Source organism: Dunckerocampus dactyliophorus, chromosome 7 (genome assembly GCF_027744805.1).
Source record: "Dunckerocampus dactyliophorus isolate RoL2022-P2 chromosome 7, RoL_Ddac_1.1, whole genome shotgun sequence".
In the NCBI taxonomy this organism is placed as follows: Eukaryota; Metazoa; Chordata; class Actinopteri; order Syngnathiformes; family Syngnathidae; genus Dunckerocampus; species Dunckerocampus dactyliophorus.
In genome coordinates, this window is record NC_072825.1 from 2883806 (window position 1) to 2910429 (window position 26624).

The following is a 26624-nucleotide window of genomic DNA, read 5'->3' on the forward strand; positions in this document are numbered from 1 at the left end:
ATGACAACATTTCATATCCACGGTCACTTTTACAGAATGATGACTTTGTTGCGTAACAGTACCACTCATGCATGACGTGAAAGTACAGCAGTGACACTTCGGGACATTCAAGGCAAATGAGAAAACTAAACAGTTGCATATGGCAAATGCATATAAAGAGTTTATGTAGATACGTGTGTGTGTGTGCGCATGTGCGCGCGTGTGTGTATATACAGTGGTGTGAAAAGTTTGCCCCTTCCTGATTTCTTATTTTTTTGCATGTTTGTCACACAAAAATGTTTCAGATCATCAAACAAATGTAAATATTAGTCAATGACAACACAACTGAACACTTGATGCACTTTTGAATGCGAACATAACTGAGATGAATTGAGATCTATCAGTGTGGAAAAGGTTATAAAACCATTTCTAAAGCATTGGGACTCCAGCCAACCACGGTGAGAGCCATTATCCACAAATGGCCAAAAATATGGAACAGTGGTGAACCTTCTCAGGAGGAACAACATCCAAAGAACTGCAGGCCTCACTTGCTTCACTTAAGGTCAGTGTTCATGACTCCACCATAAGAAAGACACTAGGCAAAAACGGCTTGCATGGAGTTCCAAGACCAAAACCACTGCTGAACAAAAAGAACGCTGAGGCTCATCTCAATTTTGGCAGAAAACATCTTGATGATCCTCAAGACCTTTGGGAAAATACTCTGTGGTCTGACCAGACAAAAGTTGAACTTTGTGGAAGGTGTGTCCCATTACGTCTGGCATCTCAGAAAAAGAACATCATAGCAACAGTAAAATGTGGTGGTGGTAGTGTGATGGTCTGGGCCTGTTTTGCTGCTTCAGGACCTGGAAGACTTGCTGTGATAAATGGAAGCATGAATTCTGCTGAAGGAGAATGTCCGACCATCTGTTGGTGACCTCAAGCTGAAAGCAACTTGGGTTCTGCAGCAGGACGATGATCCAAAACACACCATCAATCCTATTGAGATGCTGTGGCATGACCTTAAAATGGTGCTTCATGCTGGAAAAGCCTCCAATGTGGCTGAATGACAACAATTCTGCAAAATTCCTCCACAGCGCTGTAAGAGACTCATTGCAAGTTATCACAAACGCTTGATTGCAGTTGTTGCTGCTAAGGGGGGCCAACCAGTTATTAGCTTTAGGGGGCAATCACTTTTTCACACAGGGACATGTAGCTTTGGATTGTTTTCTCCCTTCATAATAAAAAGTTTCATTTAAAAACTGCATGAAGTGTTCAGTTGTGTTGTCATTGACTAATATTTACATTTGTTTGATGATCTGAAACATTTAAGTGTTGTAAACGTGCAAAAAATAAGAAATCAGGAAAGGGGCAAACACTTTTTCTCAACACTTTATAAGCCTTGTGTATTATATAAGACAGATGACACGTATGTACAATATATACATATTTTACAGGACACATGAGCAGAATTATGCCGAATACCATTTTTGTGTTCTTTGATACTATACCAAATAAATGTACCATACATCAGAGGTACTACTATTACTTATTAATTCAAATGGGTCCACTTTTAAGCTTTCAAGCAGGGGTGTCCAAATGTTTTCCAGTGAGGGCCACACCTTTGCCACTTTGATATTTAGTAAAACAACACGTGTAGATATGCTAACAAATGATGTATATTATTTATATATATAAAGCAACACATGTACATATGCTAACAAATGATGTATATTATTTATATATATAAAGCAACACATGTACATATGCTAACAAATGATATATATTATTTATATATATAAAGCAACACATGTACATATGCTAACAAATGATATATATTATTTATATATATAAAGCAACACATGTACATATGCTAACACATGATGTATATTATTTATATATATAAAGCAACACATGTACATATGCTAACAAATGATGTATATTATTTATATATATATAAAGCAACACATGTACATATGCTAACAAATGATATATATTATTTATATATATATAAAGCAACACAGGTAGATATGCTAACAAATGATATATATTTATATATATAAAGCAACACATGTACATATGCTAACAAATGATATATATTATTTATTTATATAAAGCAACACATGTACATATGCTAACAAATGATATATATTATTTATTTATATAAAGCAACACATGTAGATATGCTAACAAATGATATATATTATTTATATATATAAAGCAACACATGTACATATGCTAACAAATGATATATATTATTTATATATATATAAAGCAACACATGTACATATGCTAACAAATGATGTATATTATTTATACTGTATATATAAAGCAACACATGTACATATGCTAACAAATGATATTTCATCTGTTTTGTCATTCAGGTGAAAAAGTACATTATTATATCAACTTCACTCTTTGCTCCTTTTCCCCCATTTTTGCTTGTTTTAAAAAAAATTATTTCCAAATATTTCAACTTTCTTAAGTGATCTTTGTAAATATTATTGTTGTAAAATGGTGACTTTTTTTGTCATTACAACATCACTTTTATCTCTTAATATTTTGACTTTATTATCGTTAAATTGCAGCTGTTTTTTTTCCATTTCTGCTTTGTTTCCCAACTACTTCAGCCTTCTTGTAAATGTTTTCCTTTTAATTATGATTTTACACCCATAATATTTTTATTGTCTCTTAACTTTTTCCACAACATAATATTTTTTTTTCTCGTAATTCTCGTAACATTACAACTTTCTCTGCAACCTAATTTTCCAAAAATTGCAACATTCATTGTTTTGTTTCTCATATAACTCATCTCATCTCACTGTCTCCTCCCCTGAGGGTGCCTGTGGCAGGGCCTTGGCCTCTGGGGCACGCGGTGGTCTGCCCGCAGGGGTTTTGTGGGTGTCGCTGGCTGGGGGGGGGGGCCTCCTGGGCATGGCGTTTGGTGGCCCCCCCCTTCACGTTCCTGGGGGGGGCTGCGCCGGTGGAGGGGTGGGCGTCCTCGTGCTCCGCTGTGGATTCCTCGGTGGGTTGGGTGTCGGGCTGCCAGGGGGTGGGGTTTCCGCGGGTCTCCTGCGCCCTTGGGGGGCTTGGAGGGCTGGGATGGTCTGGACTGGTCCCTCCAGGGGGGGGGCGGCTCCAAGCGACAAATTCTAACCCTTAATCACACACACTAGCATGCATGCATGGTCTGTTTCCAACATCCTTTCATTGTTTGGTACTTAATGTTATTCGTATTATTGTTATCAGCAATGTTTCTGCCTTTGCTGTTATATTTTTATGACACTAATGACAGTAAACGGAGGCGTCATAACTTTTACCACAGTTCTTGCTGTGTCTGCTGGTATGTCTCGCCCTCTCTTCTCTCTGTCCATGCCCAGGTTCTCCCACTCGGCTCTACATCCAGTGCCAAGGTTCTTCAGTTGGTTCTGACAACTACAGCCCTGCTATTCCTGCACCAGCTGACCATCTGGCCCATCCTGCACTACAGAAACAGGCCATGAAGTGGATGCTCTCACCATCAGTGGCTACATTCTGATGCCTTCTCCTCCCCAAACCCTTCCTCGACATCCCCCACTCAGACTCCGATCAGTTATTGAAGCCGTCTTCTCTCTCTTTGTCTGTCGTCCCCCTGAACGTGTTCTCTTCAGTGGTCTGAACGATACATTTGCAATGCGATCGGAACAGGAGGAGTATACCAGTCATGCGGTTCAGCTTTGTCGTATCGGTGAAAAAGCCTCATTAGTCCACTTCCAATCCACTTCACTCTTGGCTCTTTTTCCTCATTTTTGCCGTCGTTCCAAATATTTCAGCTTTTCTACTTACATAAACGTCATACTTTTTTTTTCTCGTAACATGATTTTATTCCCCACAGTATTTAACCTTTTTCCTCAAACTAATTTTCCTAAAATTACAACTTTATTTGTTGAAATAAAAATGCAGAAAATGTGTTTCTCGTAACATTTGGACTTTAAAAACATACCCTATCATTTCTTTAGTATTTCAAGTCTATGCTACTAAAACGACATTATTTTTCCTCATAATGTTACCAGTTTATTCTTGTCAAATGTAACTCCTAACCCATCCATCCGTCCACCTTCTATGCTGCTTATCCTCACGAGGGTTGCGGGTATGCTGGAGCTTATCCCAGCTGACATATACTGTATATATTATATAAAATATTTCAACTTTCTTCTCAAACTTTGGAATTTTTCTTTTTCAACCTAATTTAATTTTTTTTTTGTTTCTCATAATATTGCAACTTTAAAAAAATAACATATTTTTCTTCATTTCAACACTATGCTACTAAAATGACATTATTTTTCCTCATCATATTATGAGTTTATTGTCATAAAATAGCTTTTTTTTCTTGTTAGAATACAACCTTTTCTCTCGATATTTTCACTTTTTTTTTAAATTTTCCAACTATTTCCTCTTGTGAATGTTCTTCTCATAATAACGACTTTATTCTTGTAACATTAGAACTTTTTCCACAACTTAATTTTAAACGTATTTTAACTTTAGTCCTTGTTTTGTTTGTTTTTCATAATATTATGACTTGAAAAAAAAATATTTTTTCTTTATTATTCCAACTCTATGCAACCAAAATTTTCACATAATATTACGGCGTTATTCTCCTTTTTCTCATTAAATTACAACTTTTTTGTCTTCATATTTTGACTCGACTTTTACGGATTTTTTGGTTGGTTTTTTTTTTTGGTTTTCTTGTTATATTTTTAGAATGTGCGGCAGGCTGCAAATGGCACCCGGGCCACACTTTGGACACCCCTGATGTACAGCATACCACTGTTAAACCCCCCCACCCCACCATTTTCACATGTTTATGTCTTCATGCTTCACTGAGAAAATTTTTTCCTCAAGCGCTGAGATTTCACACTTTCTCCTGCAGTCTTTGAATGCACCATCGTTAAAATTGGTTTGGCTAGGAGGCACAACATTCTAGTCCCTCTGGCCTCACGTCGTCCATTAGCGGTGAGTATTTATTCATTTTGTACTTTAAATGTGTTTCATAAGTGCATGAGGACTATTTAAGGACTAAAACTGGATCATGTCGCGAGTGAACAATGAATCTGAATCTAATCTAACAATTACAACACTCACTTTTATTGCAAATGTTGATCGGAGAACGCCAACGTCAACGTAGCAGGAAGGCTTGATGGGGGAGGAGCGAGCCGCATGTCAAAAATAGACTTTTAAATTTTTTATGGCCGTATCAGTTACTCATCTCAGTTTCCACCTTTCGCCGGCGCTTCGGGAATAGCGGGGCTCTACTGTGTCACCGTAATCTGGGCAGGCGACGCACATTCAGTCCTGACCTCGTCTTTCATGTATTTGTGTTTTCTGGTCTTGCAGAACACGTGCAGAGCCGTAAGAGGAACACAGCTCACGGCAGACACCAGCAGCAAGCCAATGAAGACTTGCCCGAAGACGGGATAGCTGGTCAGCACCGTCTTTCCCTGAAGTAGCAAGACACACACACAAATTAGTTACATCAATCAAACACTTCTAGTGCTTCCTGTCCTGGAAGACTGGAACAACAACCCACATTAAACACAACGACATGAGTCTTTCGCCATCATAAAGAATACCACAAAATCAGATATTTTTCTTCCAGCTGTGCAATGAACGTATACCAAGGAGAAGATGACTCAAATATTCAAAATAAGTCAGACGTCAGTTGTACATCCATCCATCCATCCATCCATCTTCTTCCTCTTATCCGAGGTGGGGTCGCGGGGGCAGCAGCCTAAGCACTTCCCTCTCCCCCCCGCCACTTCTTGCAGCTCCTCCCGACGGGTCTCGAGGCGTTCCCAAGCCAGTTGAGAGACCTAGTCTCGCCAGCGTGTCCCGGGTTTTCCCTGAGGCCTGCTGCCGGCTGGACGTGGCATCCCCCCCCCCCCCCCCCCATTACTCTATTCAAGCTTCAGATTAATCGACTACAAAAATAATCACGAGTTGCAGCCAGAGAGGTGAATCTGAAATGTGATTGGTTCATTTGTAAAAGTGTTCAGGTGACATGGGCCAGCACTCCTGATTCTGAAGGCCCTCATTTTCAGAAAAACATCCCAGATGTTGTCATGCAAACGTTGACAAGTACGTCAAGCGTGGTCGGTGCCTGCTAGGTCAGCTACTGCAAACCTTAATGTGAAATACGCAGCAACGAAGTCATGGAAATGTTTACCAGCTCCTTGTCCCATGCTTGGTAGGTGGGTGCCCCTCCTCTGATGTAGTTGACAATGTAGAAGATGAAGATGGCAATGAGGATAAGGGGACTGACTGCCACCCACATGATCTTCAAGAACCAGTTGGGCCGGTGGCCTAGCATGTCTTCTATGTCCTTTTCAAACCTGCAGTCCAGAGAGAAGGTGAAGAACTTGCATGAACATGAACGCGGAGCAGAGCAGGGCAGGGCACGCGTCACCACCCACCTTTTAATTCCGTAGATGTAACTGACGATGATGATCTCAATGAGGACCACGAAGAGGAGGGAGAAGGAGGTGCCGTAGTCATTGAACATGCTAAACCAGTAATTCCCTGAAGGGGTGGTGAAGCCCAGGCCGAGCAGCATCAACACCAGACACACCGTACCTGCAAGACAAACACACCTTAAGTTCAAAGGCCATCCAATCTGCTGCCTTTCAGAAGCAAAACCATCTTTTTTTTATTTTAACCTTGCTTAGTGTCACCAATCCATTCCAGAAGGTCCCACTCTAACCACAACCTACTCTAACCAGATCAATTCTTATAAAAGTCATGTCCTTCAATAAGTCTTCTATGAGGTCAAAGTGATGTGAAACGTTCATTTCTCCATATATATATATATATACACAGGTATATATATATATATATATATATATATATATATATATATATATATATATATATATATATATATATATATAGGAAAAACAGATTTCAAGCACCACCGTCCTTTTTAAAGCTTCCAGTCTGTTTTTCTCACTCAGGATGACAGAGTCGTCTCCAGCCCTCGTCCTCGTCAACTTTGCAATGAATTGCCATTCATCGATACCAAGGGTCGGCAACCCGCGGCTCCTTCGGCCATGGCTCTACATCAGATAGTATGTGTGGGACTCTTACCATTTAGCACCTCGTTGCGGACGCCAGCCAGGAACTTAAAGTCTCGTAGCGGGGTGGTGATGGCAGTGATGTTGCCCAGCATGCTGCCCATGCCCAGAAGCAGCAGCATTGAAAAATACAGCACTGACCATATCTGAGGCAGTGGCATGTTTTGAATGGCTTCAGTGTACAAAATGAAGGCGAGACCAACCCCTTCCACTGCCTGGAAGAGACCAGAGAAAAAACACACTTCAGCGACAACACAGTTGATGCCGCCAGTCTCCCTTGATTTGGACCCCTTTAAGAAGTTTCTCTATTGAGGTGGACTTTGCTCGAGATTAACCAGCTGGTTACGTTTGGAAAGGGTCTGGATTACGTTGAATAATTCTCATGCTGGGACTACGCTATTCACTTGAACCTCTTAAAGCCTGGGCCGCTTTGCTAGAAACACGCGTTTCCAAAAGAAGTAAGAATTTAGTGTGCATGTACAAGAGGGGTCTCCACCGTTCATCACTAAGTGTTAGCCTTCAAACGCTGCTACGTTTGTTACATGCTTGCTTCTTTTTCCCATTTGTCCATTTAAGTGCTTGTGCTGTGAATTGTCTTCTGTTTTCCCGCAACTGGTTTTAGCTGATGTTCTTGTGGTTACGTTGGATGTATCGCTTGTTATACGTTGGCTGTATCGCTTGTTATACGTTGGATGTATCGCTTGTTATACGTTGGCTGTATCGCTTGTTATTGTTGCTGACGACCATACCGTAGCAACAGACACAACCACCCTGGCCACTTTTAAAAGGTTAGGCGCATTTCAATTATCATGTAGCATGGGGGGGGGGGACAGGAGCGATTGTCTGCTCTACTGGCCTGTGCTGTAAAATAGTTTTACGTTTGAGTCCAATCATTTTGGAATCTCGCCTGAGTCGCAATCATTGCATGTGCGAATTTCCTGATCAAACAAAATGGAGAAAGTCCTGAAAGGTTTGTAAATTAATTTCTATTTGATTATCATTGATCTCCTCCCAATCAGCAAGCATTGTGACCCCCCACAGACCAGCTAAAGAGTCCTGTCCCTTTAAGAAAGTGCTTCTAATCTCAACTCATTATGTGCATAAAAGACACCTGTCACAGAAACAGTCTCTTCCATTCAAGCCTCTCCACCACCGTGACATAAGACACAAAATTGGAAGCACAAAGTGGTGAGGGATTACTGTATATGTATACAACAATAAAAATAATAATATGGGTTTTAACTTTGCAGGGTTAGAGTTTCGGGTTGAGGTTGTTGGGATTTAAGCATGTGCATGACACAACCCCCTTTGCATAGCTCGACGTGCACCTCCCAAAAAAAAGAAATCTAACTTGACGTCCGTCACGGCAATGTGGAGCGTAAGGGCTGTGATTGGTCGGCCAGTAGAACATTATTTCCTGTGTTTGTATACGACTCATTCAGAGGCCGTTGGGAATAAAAATGGATTGGTTCCAGATCCGATAAAAACTCTACATTGCTCTTTGATTGCCACTCTTCAAGAGCCATGACGGAGGCTAACAAGCTAAAAATGGACGAGTGTCATTGTCGTGCGCTAGTTGACTCACTGCAATACACTGCCCCTAGTGTTCTGACAGAGAATTGCACGGCGCACGCTTAGGGTTAGGGTTGGGGTTAAGGGTTGGGCGGTATAATGATGAAGAACATACCGTATCTAGTTCAGTCGTCAGGTCACAGCCTTCCAGTTTATTGCCAAGTTCAGCAAACTGCTCTGGGTGTGATGCATTGAGTTTGATAACCCAGTCGAACACATTGTTTATGCTGATAGTCTCCTCTGCAAGGTCAAAGGCATTCAGCAGCAATATACGTGTCCTGAAAAAGGAAACTATTATCATTCACTCCTTCATACTGGCTTTCATGTTTTAAAGTACCACTATTGAATATTCAGTATGTACTCGGGTGGGTACTCATACCTAACGTGAAGTGAAACATTGGCCAGTGCTACTAAGTACGTTGGGAGCGTGACTCCCGTACAAATGATGATCCAGAAAGAAGGTACTGAACAATTATTTACCTCTCCAGGCAGTTCTCATAGTTCACTGTGGCTTTGAACCCGTAGATGGAAAAAGTGACGATGGAAGCGAAGATGGAAGTTCCGCTGTTGATGAGGGCGACAATGACGGCTTGGTGCTCAAAGTTGTTGTGGTACTCGTTGTAGCTGGAAAACGCTATGAGCGACCCGAAGCCCAACCCCAGGGAATAAAAGATCTGAGTGGCGGCGTTGATCCACGTCAGCGGGTTGGCCAGTTCTTGCAGCTGCAATCAGGTCAAAGTATGGCTAAGCATGGAGAGAACTTTGTTCCTCTGGTGGTTCTTCCTTACCTTGGGGGTGAACATGTATTTGATACCATTGATGGCGCCAGGAAGAGTTAAACCCCTGACCAGGTAGATGATGAGGACCACGTAGGGAAATGTGGCAGTGAAGTAAACCACCTGCAGACGGCAAAGAACAGAACCGGTTTGAAACGTCTGATCATCCTCTCTCACCCTCATCCCACGGCAGCTTGGCGCATGTACCTCCATTCTATACAGCATCAGGTGCCCTTTCGTTTTTACTTTGGATTTTTGTTTTTTAAATTCCAAATATTTCAACTTTCTTCTTAAATAATCTTTGTAAATGGTATCTTCATAATATCCATCCATTCATCCACATCCGCTTATCCGAGGCCGGGTCACAGGGGCAGCAGCCTAAGCAGGGAAGGCCAGACTTCCCTCTACCTGGCCACTTTGTCTAGCTCCTCCCGGCAGATCCCGAGGCGTTCCCATGCCGGTTGAGAGACATAGTCTCTCCAACGTGTCCTGGATCTTCACCAAGGCCTCCTACCGGTCAGACCTGCCCTGAACACCTCCCCAGTGAGGCGTCCTGGAGGCATCCTGAACAGATGTCCGAGCCACCTCCTCTGAATGCAGAGGAGCAACGGTTCTACTCAGAGTCTCTCCTGGATGACAGTGCTTCTCACCTTATCTGTAAGCGAGAGGCCAGCCAACCTATGGAGAAAACTCATTTCGGCCACTTGCACCTGCCATCTTGTCCTTTCGGTCCCTACCCTCATGACCATAGGTGAGGGTAGGAACGCAGATGGACCGCTAAATTGAGAGCTTTGCCGTTCTGCTTAGCTACCTCTTCGCCACAACGGACCGATGCGGAGTCTGCATCACTGCAGATGTCGCACCAATGCACCTGTCAACCTCGTGTTCCATCCTTCCCTCACTCGTGAACGAGACCCCGAGGTACTTGAACTCCTCCACTTGGGGAAGGATCTCATCCCCGACCCGGAGATGGAACTCCACCCTTTTCCGGTAGAGAACCATGGACATCCCGGCCCCTTCACACTCGGCTGTGAACCGATCCAGTGAGAGTTTAAAGTCACAGCTCGATGACGGCAGCAGGACCACATCATCTGCAAAAAGCAGAGACCCAATCCTGCAGCCACCAAACCAGAACCCCTCAACACCCTGGCTGTGCCTAGAAATTGTCTCCATAAAAGCAATAAAAAGGACAAGATGGCGGGTACAAGCGGCCAAAATGAGTTTTCCCTTAGAGATAAGGTGAGAAGCACTCGGAAACTCTGAGTAGAAGCGCTGCTCCTCCGCATTGAGAGGAGCATTGAGAGGAGCCAGATGAGGTGGCTCAGGCATGTGGTCAGGATGCCTCCCTGGGGAGGTGTTCAGGACATGTCTGACCGGTAGGAGGCCTGGAAATGCCTCGAGATCAACCGGGAGGAGCTGGACAAAGTGGTCGGGGAGAGGGAAGTCTGGGCTTCTCTGCGACCTCGGATAAGCGGTAGAAGATGGATGGATGGATCGTTCCAGTCTCAGCCTGTTTGCTTGTTTTCGACATTTTCCCGTATGTGGCGGTTACCATAGCAACACAAAGGCAAGCCCCCGTACCGGGAATGTATGTCCTCTTACCTTCCCTGATGACTTTACTCCGTGTATAATGAACAGGTAGGTGATCGCCCAGGCAAGCAGGAGGCACAAAACCTGGCTTGTCTGCATGCCTCCGGTGTCTTCAATCATAGGGGAAATGTTCAGTGTTTCCCTGAAAAAGAAGTACTGCGTGGAAGAAGCCTTTTGGCACTCTTCTACGGGTCCTGTCAAGTTGGCATTAACAGGACACTGTGACCAAGGCAGGACAGACTGTGAATGCAAAGCAGGGAGTTATCTACACGAACAAATGAGTTGTGATGTAGTCTTGAATGAAATGGTGCAAGTTATTATTGAGACGCTCACTTGAAATGAATTAAAGAGGTACCAGAAACTCCATGCATTGATGATGTTGTAGTAGAGGCAAATATACAGGGATGCCACAACACTAGCAAGTCCTGAAATGACAACAAACCAATATGGAAGTTCACTGCATTCGCTCCAAAATACATCCAGTAGACGAGACACGCTCTTTGAGAATAATGAGAGGTACAATTGAATACAACTTGTATGCAAGGATTCTAGATAGTCATTCTAAAATATTAGTTCCTCCTCCTGTGAGGGACAGAGACGATGAAGGGCAGACTCACATGCCCAGACACCCAAGGCTACTTGAATCAGGTGATAAGCATGTGGAGGCCTCCAGCCTCAAGCAGCTCATCATAGCAGGTGTGACATTAATGTGTATCTTAACAGAAATACATCCGCATGTTAGTGTAGAATTGTAACTGTTACAGTATTTGCCAAATCTAATGGAATAATGGACACAAAATATTTTAAAAGCGCAATAATTTCCTGACAACAAAAAAAATAAAAGTAAAACAAGAAAACTCCCACAGACAACATGTAGTATTTGCGCAAGCAATTACAAAATATATTGTACAGGGGTGTCCAAAGTGCAACCCGGCGCCTTTTGCGGTCCGCAGCTGTTGTAGGATAACATAGTAATATTATGAGAAACAAAACAATGAATACAGCTGTCATTTTTGTAAAATTAGGTTTTACATATTTCATGGAAATATTATTACTATGAACCTCATGTGCGCATTAGATTTGAATCACGGCACGTTTTCCATGGACAATTCAGAATAAAAGCATCTTCTGTAAAACAGATCATTTAATTTGATGTATTATAACTTTCCAATGATGGAAAATGCTTTACTTTATCCAAGTATTCCAAATGGCGGCAATGTTTGTTCAATTTTAATGTTTGTTAAGTATTTTTAATATCTAAAAGCTAACTTAAACGTGACAAATTCTTCCTCCTTGGCTAGAAGGAATTTACCTGGATTGCAATGACTTTCATTCCACTTCCTGTGGTTCCAATTCAACATCCTGTGGGGTGGAGCTAATTCAACTGAAATTCCAATTCTTCAAATGAATTGTAGTATTCATGTTTATGTTTGCCACTGATCTAACGTTAGTGTTTGTCAAACCTGCAGGTGTAACTGTATCCTGGAATTGTGTACATCAGTTGAATCTCAACAAACTAAGCTTTCCTGGGACGCATAACACGCCTAGGCAGGCAAACGGGGGGCAGCCTAATACCCCAGATTTGTCATGAAAAGGCTTAAGGAGCTTAAGGAGCATAGAATTCTGTCTGGATATTTCAGCCTTGTTTGCAGAATTGGTAGAGTTCATTTGAAAATTGTTTGCTTTCCTGGCACGGGCCCAATTTTTAAGAGAATTTTGCCCATCATCCACAATCTTCATGTGAGATATGAACACACGTCTTTCTCTTTTCTGAGTGTACTAAAGATAGAAAAACAGCTAAAAAGAAGTTGGTAATAATGCACATAATGGGACACACCTGTTCCCCCTATAAGGCCCTCCAAACCACATTGTTATTATTGTTGTTATTAACATTGTTACACCAAAGAACTACATTACCTGGCGTAGTGACACCTCACCACACCACACCGGCTAGCTACTAGCCAGCTAGCGACTAGCTTCACCACACACTCGCTCACAATGCCTCAGGCCACTAGCGAATGGTAACGCTACATATTGGAGCTGCCGCCACTGCTGCTGTGTTTTGGTTTTTGACGCTAGGTGTAGCGTTCCTTTCTATGTTGCTATGTGAAATCAATGCACCCAGGAAGGAGGTTCCCAAAATACTACAAGTATTACATGTTATCATGGATGTACCTGTTACTACACGCTCACAGCATGGATAGAAAACCAGAAAACCTTGTTGGAGCTTTTTGGAGATGTTTTAATAGCGAGCTTTCTTGGCGGAATAGCTGTGTCCAATTACATGGATTCATTACCTGCCTGTTTTTAGCTGTTTTTATATCTTTAGAACACATGGAAAAGAGAAAAGAATTGTGGATGATGAATTTAAAAAAAAGTGCTCTTTTCCTTTAAGCACGGTCCACAAATACTCAGAGTTTGAGGTCTGTCGTGGTGAAGAGGGAGCTAAGCCTCGCAATTTACCAGTGGATCTACATTCCTACCCTCACCTTGGGTCATGAGCTTTGGGTAGTGACCCAAAGGACAAGAAGGCGGGTACAAGCAGCCAAAATGAGTTTTCTCCGCAGGGTGGCTGGGCTTCTCCCTTTGGTGAGAAGCACTGTCATCCGGGAAAAATTCGAGAGAACAGCAACTGCTCCTCCGCATTGAGAGGAGCCAGATGAGGTGACTCGGGCATCTGGTTAGGATGCCTCTTTGGTGTTCAAGGCATGTCTGACCGGTGGGAGGCGCCGGGGAAGAACCAGGACACGTTGGAGAGACTTTGTCTCTCAGCTGGCCTGGGAGGAGCTGGACGAAGCTGCCAGGAAGAGGGAAGCCTGGGCCTCTCGTCTCAGGCTGCTGCCACCGTCCTCGGATAAGCGTAAAAAGATGGGTGGATGGATGGATTGATGGAGGGTTAAAGTCGGGGCTTTGGGAAGGCCATTCTAGAAGCTTCATTTAGTCTTTTTCCATTTCAAAAGCAATTTTGATGTGTGTTTGGTAACGTTGTCTTGTTGGAATACACAAATGTGTCCAAGTTTCAGCCATCTAGCTGCTGAGTGAAGCTGAAGAATTTGGATGTAGTTCAAGCACTTTGCAGGGTGTAACACTGCCGCTGGAAGCAAAACTGTGGACAGTGACACTGGCGTTTCAGCAGTTTACACTTCATGACAGGCTTGAGCCTTGAAGGTTTCTCACATTCTACCAATTTCCTTTCATCTGAGGGTGACAGTATGGGTCTTTTTACAGACCTTGGCAAAGTTCTAACACATCTAAATAACTTGGATTTACACACGATAGTTTGAACTGATGATCTTGGAACCGCAAAGTGGTCAGTGCCAGTCGTGGCGGCAAACCCCGAACCAGATGTTGGACACCAGAGGTTAGGGCTGCCGCTCAGCTGAAGGAGTGTTACAGAACGTGGATGGCCTGTGGGACTGAAGCAGTTGCCATGTACCTGCAGGCCGAGCGGCACGTGGCTTTGGCAGTGGTCGAGGCAAAAACTCAAATGTGGGAAGAGTTCGGTGAGGCCAGGGAGCACGATTTTCGGTCGGCTTCAAGAAGTTCTGGCAAACTGTCCAAAGTCCTCAGAAATGGGAAGCAGTGCCCTGTCCACACTGTTTCCAGTGAGGACGGAGGCCTGCTGACAACAAATGAGGATATAGTCGGGCAGTGGAAGGAACACTTTCAGACCTTTCTCAATCCTACTGACAGAGACAGTAGTCCTCCAGACACTGCAGAATCTGAGGACATGAACACAGACATGTCCATCACCATGCCTGAGGTGTCTGAAGTAGTCAAAATACTCCTCGGTGGCAAAGCTCCAGGGGTGGATGGTTTCTGCCCTGAATTATTCAAGACTCTGAATATTGTGGGACTGTCTTGGCTGACATGTCTCTTCAACATTGTGTGGAAGTTGGGACAGTACGTCTAGGTTGGCAAGACCAGGGTGGTTCCCCCTTTTCAAGAAGGGTGACCGGAGGGTGTCTTCCAACTACAAGGGGATCACACTCCTCACACCCTTTGGAAAGTTCACTCCAGCTTGCTGGAGAGAAAGGGGGCAATCGTTAGTTGAACCTCGGCTACATGAGGTACAAGGTGGTTTTCATCCTGGTCGTGGAATACTGGATTCTGTTCATCATTTTTATGGACAGAATTTCGAAGAGCAGCCATGGCGCCATGGTGTACAGTTTGGGGACCTTAGGATCTCATTTCTATGTGCAGATGACGTGGTCCTGAAAGCCTCATCAGGCTGTGAGCTTCAGGGTTTACTGAGGCGGTTCGAAGATTCTGGAACGAGACTCAGCAACTCCAAATCTGAGGCCATGGTTCTGAGCCGGAAAAAGAGTGGATTGCACCCTTGATGTTGAGAGTGGTCTTGCCCCAGGTGGAGTTCAAGTATCGTAGAGTCTTGTTCAAGAGTGAGGCAAGGCTGGAGAGTGGGATCTACAGGTGGATCAGGGCAGTGTCTGCAGTAATGCAGTCGCTGTACCAAACAGTCACAGTGAACTGAGAAGGAAGGCAAAGCTCTCAATTTACGGCTCTCTATCTTCTATGGTCATGAGCTTTGGGCAGTGACCAAAAGAGCAAGATCGTAATTACAAGCGGCCAAAATACTGTAAGTTTCCTGCACTCACCCTACGTAAGAGATATGGTGTGGAGCCTGGTCATTCGGGAGGTGTTCAGAGTAGAACCGCTGCTCCTTAACATCAAGAGGAGTCAGTTGATGTGGCTCGGGCATCTAGTCCAGATGCTTCCTGGACACCTCTTTGGTGAAGTGTTCCGGGCATGCCATCCTAGAGGAGGCCCCGGGGTAGACCTTGGACACACTGGAGGGATTACGTCTCACAGCTGGCCTGCAAACACTTTGTTGTCTAGAAGACCGGAGACCGGAAAGTCTCCCTACTGAGTTTGCTGCCTCGTGACCCAGGCCCGGGTAAGCGGAAGGAAAGGGATGGATTGATGGACCTTGGAATGTGCAGTTGTCCCTCAAAGACTTTACCAACTTGTGTAAATAAACGGTTGCGCGGTTTGTCCTGCATTAGTAGCAGCACAAAAACATAGAAAAAGAATAAATAATTAGCATGAGGAATAATAGGATGGGCTGCGCTCTGCATGCAGGCCCATAAATACCAATAGTTCAGCTTTGGAGGTTGTGTTGCATGGGTACTGGGATCATCTGTAAATATTCTGCGTGTCACCTGTGCAAAGGACATGAGTAAATGTGTAACTTATACTCAAGATTCCTCACAGCCAACCAGTAATCTCCTTGTAGTGACTTCACATTGTCACAACAGGTTTATCTTAGTTAGATGATTCTCTATACAATTAGCAATAGAACAATGAAAACACGCCTTTGTCTGGCCTGTCCATTGGAAATCAGCCCTTCTGTGGTGGAAAAGTAACTGTTCCAGCACTTACCCACTCCACCCAAATACGGGCTAATTGCGTGCCAAGCCCCGATGCTTCCCAAGCGCATCTTCTGACCAACGGCGAGCTCCATGTAGAACAACGGCACACCCTCTACAAACAGCATCAGCAGATACGGAATCAAGAAACTCCCTGAAGCAGAAAAGCACAAGCAGAAAAACAACTTCAGACTTTGACATTTTGGATACATTACAGCTGCAAAGAATGTATTGACCGACAAATAATCATCATTTGGAAGGGATCCGTTTCGAAGGCTTAACCCCACAACAAAAGGACCCAACTTGATCTGGATGTCTTTATCTTTATTAGGCTCGTAGCTGACAATACCCTGTCGTGGTTTCCTGTCAGAAATCCAAGCAAATACACGTGCCGTTCATATTTCCACTGCAGCTATATAGCACTCAAGCTGTAATCGGCTGATTCATTCTGTTTGTTAGACTTAATTGTGAATGACATCAAAGTTCACAAGATAAAAGTCAGATGCTTATTGTCATGCTACTTGATGTGACAGGTAATAATAGAATGTGTTATGGTCATAGCAGAAAAGACACTCAAACACTAAAGCAAATAGACGGAGCCGACATTGACAATGTGAACAAAAATACATTTGTCAGCGTTATAAATGAAGCAAAATCCCACATTAAAAAAAAACAACATTATATTGAACAAAGCAAAATGTGTTCTGGACCAAAAATCACTCCACACTCTGTTGTTCTCTGGTGTTACCATATCTAAGTTATTGTTTGGAGATGACTAGAAAAGTACTCTTCACTCAGTAACTGTACTACAAAAAGGTCAGCCAGGATAACCCCCAACGCCGGTTATAGAGAACACATTGAAATTCACTGACCCGATACATTTTCAAACAGCTACAATGACGCACAAGCAAGAACGTTACGACATTACGGAGCAGGCTGAGCAAAGATGTCAGACAACATACTAACATGATTGAAGAAACGGCACAAGTGTGTGGTGTTTGCAAAGTGCAAATAAGAAGAATACTGAACCACAGTGTCGGAAATCATTACCGTGAAACTTATTGCTAAAGATTATATTACTCTGTACTCGCGTATCGTATGTTAACTAGAATCTATTTACTTCTATGTATTTAATTATAGATGCACTAATGTCCATATTGTTTTATTATAGTACAGTTAACTGTACTTTTTTCTTTCATCATTACAAGTGGTAAATGGAGCGTGTTGGATACAGGAAGTGGATAAATGTCTTGATGATTAATGTGAAAATAGAGCTGTGCTTCTTCCTATGCTCCTGTTCGGACATGTTGAATCGTTACACTGTGAATATGTCATGTAACCTTGTATGCATGTTCAAAATAAATCAAACCATTACCATGAACATAAAATCAGCATGCATCAGCAGAAACACCAGTAGTAGCATCACCAGTAGTAACAGCAGTAGTAACAGCATTACTACCAATAGCAGTACAAACAGTAGTAACAACACCAGTTGTTAACAACAGCAGTAGTACCAACTGCAGTAGTGACATCAGCGGTTGTAACATCAGAAGTAGTAACATAACCCTCCACTGCCTGAGCAATTGTAACATCAGCACTACCCCTCTCTCAGTAGTAACAACTGCAGTCGTAACATCACCAGTCATAACATCAGCAGTAGTAACAACTGCAGTCGTAACATCACCAGTCATAACATCAGCAGTAGTAACAACTGCAGTCGTAACATCACCAGTCATAACATCAGCAGTAGTAACAACTGCAGTCGTAACATCACCAGTCATAACATCAGCAGTAGTAACAACTGCAGTCGTAACATCACCAGTCATAACATCAGCAGTAGTAACAACTGCAGTCGTAACATCTCCAGTCATAACATCAGCAGTAGTAACAACTGCAGTCGTAACATCTCCAGTCATAACATCAGCAGTAGTAACATCAACCGTCCACCGCCTGAGCCACGCCTCCCCCACAGAGGAAAAAGCAGCAAGAGGTGCAGTATACCACACACGCACCTGTTGCAGGCCTACCTGTACTGCGCGCCCAAGCAGTCCAACAGAAAAAATAAGAATACAACAGGAGAAGTTTTTGTTTTTGTCTGGCAGGAGAGCACACAAAAGTCAGATTTTAGTGCAGATTTGGACTTTTTATGGCCACGGTTTTAAACGTTTTAATCAGCTGCCAAACAACTTGTTTGAGTTGAAATGCGGTTTTCAATAAATCTGATTTCAGATTGGCCACACAAGGCCAGCGAGCAAGCGTACAGTAGCGTCAGCATTTTTCCATCTTCTGATCGGTTGGTGTCTGAACGTCGATGCCTAACACTCGGGCTTGAACGCATCATCACATGAACAGCGCCGCGCTTCATTGATCTTGCTCTGACATGAAGGACGTGGAATGAAATGTTTCTGTTTCTCCTGTTGTGCTTGTGCGGTAAACTGTTATGTCATGACCGCTTATCGCCTCCCGCTACGGTGTGGTGCTGTAACAGCCTCCGCTCATTCACTGCGTGCAACCTATAGTTTACGACACGTTATTGAGGTTTACAGCCAACTTCAACTTTGTGTCAAGTCACCGTCTGATAAGGCTTTGTTTGGACATTTACAGGCCACCTTGTTGAAGATACTTCACTGCGTATTCTTCCGCATGGTGCAGCATTACGTATACAGTGCTGTACCAACATGTTTGTTTGTTTCTTTGAAGTGTGGCCCAAATGTTGTGTTTCGGCTTTACCAACCCAACAAGTGCAAGTAGTCATTTACAGGACGAGCATCAACCATGTGATTCCTCCCGACCAATCAGCAAAGTAAGGTCATGCGACCCAACGAATGTTTACAGCTCTAATATAATGAAGGAAATATGTTCATGTCTGAACATTTATACCGTATACCAGGGGTGTCCAAAGTGCGGTCCGTAGCACATTCTAAAACGTAATTTAGCAAGAAAAAAAACAACAGCAAAAATGGGGATATCAGCAGTAATTTGACAAATATAATGTCAAAATATTAAGAGAAAAAAAGTTGTAATCCAATTAGAAAAAGACAAAAAATTTACAAAAATAATGTAATATGATAAGGAAAAATATTAATCATTCTCGTAGCATAAAACATAGAAAAAACAATGAATAAAGTTGTCATTTTTGGAAAATTAGGATGTGGAAAAAGTTATGTTACGAGAATAAAGTCTAAATATTATATAATAATAAAGTCATAATTACAAAAAGAACATTTTACAAGAGGAAAGTTGAAATAGTTGGAAATGAAAAAAAAAACAACAAAAAAACTGCAGAAATTGAAAAAATATTCTTGTAATTTGAAAAGTCGCAATTTTACCAGAACGAACTTGTAATATGAGGAAAAAGTTGAAATATTAAAAATATGTTCTATTTTAAAGTCGCAATATTGCGACAGACAAAATGACAAAGTTGTGATTTTTGGAAAATTTGGTTGGGGAAAAAGTTACGAGAATAAAGTCAAAATATTGTGGGAATAAAGTCATGATTACAAGAAATTTAAATTAGTTGGAAAATTAAAACAGCAGAAATGGAAAAAATCATTCTTGTAATTTTACAAGAACAAAGTCAAAATATTAACAGAAAAAAAGCCATTATAATGCGAAAAAAGGTCTCAAATCACGATAACAAACTTGTAATATTATGAGGAAAAATACTTAAATTCATTTTAGTAGCACAGAGTTGAAATATGACAGAAAAAATACATTCGTTTTTAAAAAACAGTATCATAAGAAACAAACTAAACAAAATAAAGCTTATTTTTTAGAAAAAAAGTTATAATATTTTGGAAATGAAGTTCAAATGCTATGGGACTAAAGTCGTAATATTACGAAAAGGAAATTACAAGGAATATTTAAGAAGAAAGTTGAAATATTTGGAAAATGAAGAGAAAAAAAGAGCAATAATATGCTTATTTGACAAAGCTGAAATGCCGTTTTTTCTTGAAATATATAGAACTTCTTAGCATGTCTACAAAATATCAAAGTAGCAAAGTTGCGTCCTTTCATTTTTCAATATGTGGCTCTCGCTGGAAAAACGTTTGCGGACACCCCTGGCGTTTACTTAAAGGCAGTGACTGATGTGTCAGGATCAGTGATCAGAGTGACGGGTAGCCACATGAATTACTACTGTGTTACCGTTAGTGACAGTAAAATGTGGCGCGTGATCATGCACTGACATCTGTATCAATCATCTGGATGCGCTTCAGTCACCACTGTTCACTAACACACTAATCGCTTGTTTATCGCAATTCACTGGTTCCACACCCGACTGTGATGAGTTAGATTCCTAATTTATAAATGGAATATTTACGTAGTTAGAGCATACAAAACATGCTTTCAACCTTCCTAATACACTTTATGAACGTTATTAGAGCCCTCTAGACATGAAATAACACCGCTATAGTCACCCAATATAGTGGACATAATACGAGAAAATAAGACATATAAGACATAGAAAACCTGTTTACGACCTTCTAAATACGGTTATAACATTATTAGAGCCCTTTAGACATAAACGAACACCCCTATAGCCACCTTTACACTCCTATTACCCAATATAGTGGGCATAAGCGAAACTCCCCCTTCTTGCTTTTGCATATTGTATCTCAACTTTAAACCTCATTAAGATCCAAATGTGCAAAATGCAAATTCTAGCAATTTTTCAACTGGTCTTAGATTTTGATCAGGAGTGTATAACACATAGAAAACCTGTTTACGACCTTCTAAATATGGTGTTTAACATTATTAGAGCCCTTTAGACATGAATTAACACCCCTGTAGTCACCTTTATACCCCTTTTACTCAATATTGTAGACATAAGAGAAAATAAGACATACAGTATAAAACAAACAAACCCTGTTTATGACCTTCTAAATACGTTTTATTAACGTTATTAAAGCCCTTTAGACATGAAATAACACCACTATAGTCACTTTTACACTCCTATTACCTAATATAGTGGACATAACAGAAAATAAGGCATAGAAAACCTGTTTACGATTTTCTAAATATGTTTTTTAACATTATTAGAACCCTCTAGACATGAACTAACGCCCCTATAGTCACCTTTACACTCCTATTACCTAATACAGTGGACATAATAAAAGAAAATAAGACATATAACACCTGTTTACAACCTCCTAAATACAATTTTTAATATTATTAGATCCCTTGAGACATGAAATTACGCCCCATAGTTACCTTTACAAACCTATTAGTAGACATAAGAGGAAAAAAATAAGACTCACACACGTTATGGTTGGGAGTCACATTATCACCGAGTACTTCCTGTGGTGGCTATCGCGTCTCATCAGTGTAACATTACTGACACCTAGTGACCGGTGTAAAATTTTACATATCAACAACATGTATTTGAATGCATCTTCTGAATGCCTTATATTTGTATTTTACTTCATGTAGCCATTTTTATGCTTGAAAATCCTTCATTTAGGCCATAAATATGCACAATTTGCTTAAATATTTATATTTTTTTTACTAATAAAAGGCTGCTAAGTGGCGAGGGATGACTATACCATAAAATATAATAAAATTTATAGAATTAATGACAACTTTTATTTGTATGGAGGGTTAAAATTACAGTAAGCATATGTGATACAAGGTCGATTGGCTGGATTGGCCTATCAATCCAAATTTGGATAGTGGTGACGATTGCAAGGCTTGTATCCGTATCGGATGGATACTAGTGTGATGAGACTGATATTTTTCAGTGCTCTTTTTCTGTTTTCACAAATAACTGTTTTTTTGTTGTGTAGTTGATATAGAGTGGTGTGAAAAAGTGTTTGCCCCCTTTCCTGATTTCTTATTTTTTTGCACGTTCACAACACTTAAATGTTTCAGATCATCAAACAAATGTAAATATTAGTCAATGACAACACAACTGAACACTTGTTGTAGTTTTTAAATGAAACTTTTTATTAGTAAGGGAGAAAAACAATCCAAAGCTACATGGTCCTGTGTGAAAAAGTGATTGTCCCCTAAAGCTAATAACTGGTTGGGCCCCCCTTAGCAGCGACAACTGCAATCAAGCGTTTGCCATAACTTGCAATGAGTCTCTTACAGCGCTGGGGAGGAATTTTGCTGGATTGTTGTCATTCAGCCACATTGGAGGCATGAAGAGCCTTTTTAAGGTCATGCCACAGCATCTCAATGGGATTCAGGTCAGGACTTGGACTAGGCCACTCCAAAGTCTTCAGCCATTCAGAGGTGGACTTGCTGGTGTGTTTTGGATCATTGTCCTGCTGCACAACCCAAGTTGCTTTCAGCTTGAGGTCACCAACAGATGGTCGGACATTCTCCTTCAGCAGAATTCATGCTTCCGTTTATCACAGCAAGTCTTCCAGGTCCCGAAGCAGTAAAACAGCCACAGACCATCGCACTACCACCACCATGTTTTACTGTCGCTATGATGTTTTTTCTTTTACGCCAGATGTAATGGGACACACTTTCCAAAAAGTTCAACTTTTGTCTGGTCAGACCACAGAGTATATTCCCAAAGGTCTTGGGGATCATCAAGATGTTTTCTGGCAAAATTGAGACAAGCCTTAATGTTCTTTTTGTTCAGCAGTGGTTTTGGTCTTGGAACTCTGCCATGCAGGCCGTTTTTGACCAGTGTCTTTCTTATGGTGGATTCATGAACACTGACCTTAACTGAGGCAAGTGAGGCCTGCAGTTCTTCGGATGATGTTGTGGTGTCTTTTGTGACCTCTCGGATGCGCTCTTGAGTTCATTTTGGTTGGCCGGCCACTCCTGGGAAGATTCACCACTGTTCCATGTTTTGGCCGTTTGTGGACAATGGCTCTCACTGTGGTTGGCTGGAGTCCCAATGCTTGAGAAATGGCTTTATAACCTTTTCCACACTGATAGATCTCAATTCATCTCAGTTAATGAGGGGGATGCTAGAGTTTATAGAATTAGATATCTGTATCCTCGGACAGTTATTGTATGATTACACTGGTTTCACTTTCATTTTTGGCCAGACTGCCTGCACACGAGTATACACCCATGCACTCTTGGCTGACACAAGCTGGAGCCAGTTAAATGCCAACACATGCAGTAATTACATACGAATCCAATCAGGAAGGCGTGCAAGCTACTGCGTGGGCATGACTCAAATAGCATTTAGCTAAGCCACTTGCTAGTTTTTAATCACTGCCTGCTAATGTGAGCCGGAGTCCAGCGCAGTACTTTGTGACATTTTGCAGACATTTTTTCAATAAAAGATTTAAACGACAGAAAAGTGTGTCTGCCCGATCTCTTCTTGGGGAAAACCAACCCGGTCGTTTCGGGGGCAGTCACTTTTCCACACAGGGCCATTTCAATTTGGATTATTTTTCTCCCTTAATAATAAAAAGTTTCATTTAAAAACTGGATAAAGTGTTCAGTTGTGTTGTCATCGACTAATATTTCCATTAGTTTGATGATCTGAAACATTTAGGTGTGACAAACAGGCAAAAAAAGAACTCAGGAAGGGGGTAAACACTTTCTCACATCACCGTATTTCTATTTCTAGATTGTTAGTTTACACCAGGGGTGTCCAAACTTTTTCCAGCGAGGGCCACATACTGACAAATGAAAGGGTGCAAGGGCCACTTTGATATTTTGTAAACCGACACATTGAGAAAGGCTAAGACGCTATATGTAGCTCAAGAAAAAACTGCATTTCACCTCTGTAATATGTCCGTAATATAGCTGAAATGCTATTAAAAATGATTTTTCTTCTTTAATAATACGAGTTAATTCTTGTAAAATTGGCACTTCTGTTCTTCATTCGAATATGACTAATATTTTGACTTTATTCCCGTAAAATTACAGCTGTTTTTTTCATTTCTGCTTTTTTTCATTTTCCAACTATTTCATTTCAGCTTTCCTCCTGTAAATTTTCTTCTTGCAATTTTAACTTTATAGCTTTTTTTTTTAAATGTATTTTTTCTTTATTTCAACACTGTTACTGAAATGATATTTTTGCTCATTTTACAAGTTTATTCTCATAAAATTGCAACTTGTTTGAAATTAGAATTTGGTTTTAGAATGGATTTTTTCTTCTTAATATTTTGACTTTACTGTGGTAAAATTTCTGCTGTTGATTTTTTTTTGTACAATTTTCAAAATATTTCAGCTTCTTTTCTCCCGATTTTGACTTTATTCCCGTGTTATAAATTTTCCCCCAACCTAAGTGTCCAAAAATTGCAACTTTATTTATTGTTTTTGACTTTTAAAAAAGCCTAATAATAATATTTCAACATCTTGCTACTGAAATGACATTTTTCCTCATACTATTACTTTATTCTTGAGAAATGATGACGTTTTTTTCCTTGCTAGATTAAAACCTAACCCTTGTCCTGTGTTGTATTCAGATTATTATCATGATCAGCAAATTAAAGGCAAAATCACAAAATCTCATAATGAGCTTGGAAGTCAAAAGTGTCGGTATCGGCAGTATTGTCCACGTATTTACTTTATCGATTTCAAAGTGTGCAGTATCGCCCACACCAAAACCACTTTGAAAATGGATTTGGATGACTTGAGAGCCGATGCAAGGTGAACCTACACCACAGTAAAGGTGTTCTTACCTCCGCCGTGCATCTGGCACAGGTACGGGAAGCGCCACACGTTCCCCAGCCCGACCGCGTACGAAACGCAGGCCAACACGAACTGCATGGGACTGTCCCAGTTGGGTCGAGCATCTTTTTCCATGTTTGCGCCTCCCGGTGCTTCGCCAACAAGATGAATGCTGTCCCTTGCCGCTGCCAGCCTTTTACACCTCCCTGATTGCAAGTTGGACATTGACAGCGGGCGGGGCTTCAACTACTTTATTATTGCTGAAATGTCATTTGCTCAAGATTGCGTCCCAGTCCTCGTCATTATCATACCATCGTACATCATGTCATATGGTACCATGACGTTTGGTATGTTTGACAAACAGAACGACGTGCGTCAAAATATAATGACGTGCCTCCACACACAAAGACGCACGTCTACAGACGCACGTTGCGCTCGGCTAGCAGGTAAGCACGACTGTCCCCTATAGGCAAGCCCGTGAATTACAGCTCAGGCCCACGCACAATTTTACACACAGCACATACCAGAAATCCATCCATCCATCTTCTATGCCGCTTAGCCTGAGGGAGGCTTAGCCTCACTAGGGTATGCTGGAGCCTATCCCAGCTGACCATGAGGCGGGGACTGGTCGCCAGCCAATGGCAGGGCACATATAGACAAACAAGCATTCACACTCACATTCATACCTATGGACAATTAACCTAACATGCATGTTTTTGGAATGTGGGAAAAAAACCACAGTACCATACCGGAAATGTACGAAGTATTTGAGCTCATAACAACCCATGCTGGCAACACTCCAAATGTGTTCAAATGTGTCCTATGCCAGGGGTCCCCACGGTGGGCGGGCCGTGGCAAACTTTCAGAAGCAATGATTTAAAAAAGACACGTTTTTAAAAATAGTTTGGTAAATAACTACATTGAATTTTATGTATTTAAATGCATGTCAATTTTGGAAATAAAAGCTATACACACAGTGGTGTGAAAGTGGCAAGCGTTTGCCCCCTGACTGAGTTCTTATTTTTTTGCATGTTTGACACACTTAAATGTTTCAGATCATCAAACAAATGTAAATATTAGTCAATGACAACACAACTGAACACTTGTTGTAGTTTTTAAATGAAAGATTTTATTATTAAGGGAGAAAAACAATCCAAAGCTACATGTCCCTGTGTGAAAAAGTGATTTCCACCTAAAGCTAATAACTGGTTGGCCCCCCTTAGCAGCAACAACTGCAATCAAGCGTTTGCCATAACTTGCAATGAGTCTCTTACAGCGCTGGGGAGGAATTTTGCTGGATTGTTGTCATTCAGCCACATTGGAGGCATGAAGAGCCTTTTTAAGGTCATGCCACAGCATCTCAATGGGATTCAGGTCAGGACTTGGACTAGGCCACTCCAAAGTCTTCAGCCATTCAGAGGTGGACTTGCTGGTGTGTTTTGGATCATTGTCCTGCTGCACAACCCAAGTTGCTTTCAGCTTGAGGTCACCAACAGATGGTCGGACATCCTTCAGCAGAATTCATGCTTCCATTTATCACAGCAAGTCTTCCAGGTCCTGAAGCAGCAAAACATGCCCAGACCCTCACACTACCACCACCATATTTTACTGTTGCTATGATGAAATGC

General features: G+C 41.6%; 1 protein-coding gene across 1 annotated transcript; it reads right to left on the minus strand.

The window, feature by feature from the left end:
* On the minus strand, positions 1–25232 carry LOC129185581 (sodium- and chloride-dependent transporter XTRP3-like). The gene is made up of 11 exons (XM_054782832.1): positions 25008–25232; positions 16421–16561; positions 11354–11445; positions 11033–11260; positions 9443–9553; positions 9135–9376; positions 8770–8932; positions 7096–7297; positions 6426–6585; positions 6179–6344; positions 1–5453 (listed from the first exon to the last, which is right to left on the minus strand). The coding sequence occupies exons 1-11, from the start codon at positions 25219–25221 to the stop codon at positions 5265–5267; spliced, it is 1908 nt and encodes a 635-aa protein (XP_054638807.1). The 5' UTR covers positions 25222–25232; the 3' UTR covers positions 1–5264.
* Positions 25233–26624: the final 1392 nt, after the last annotated feature.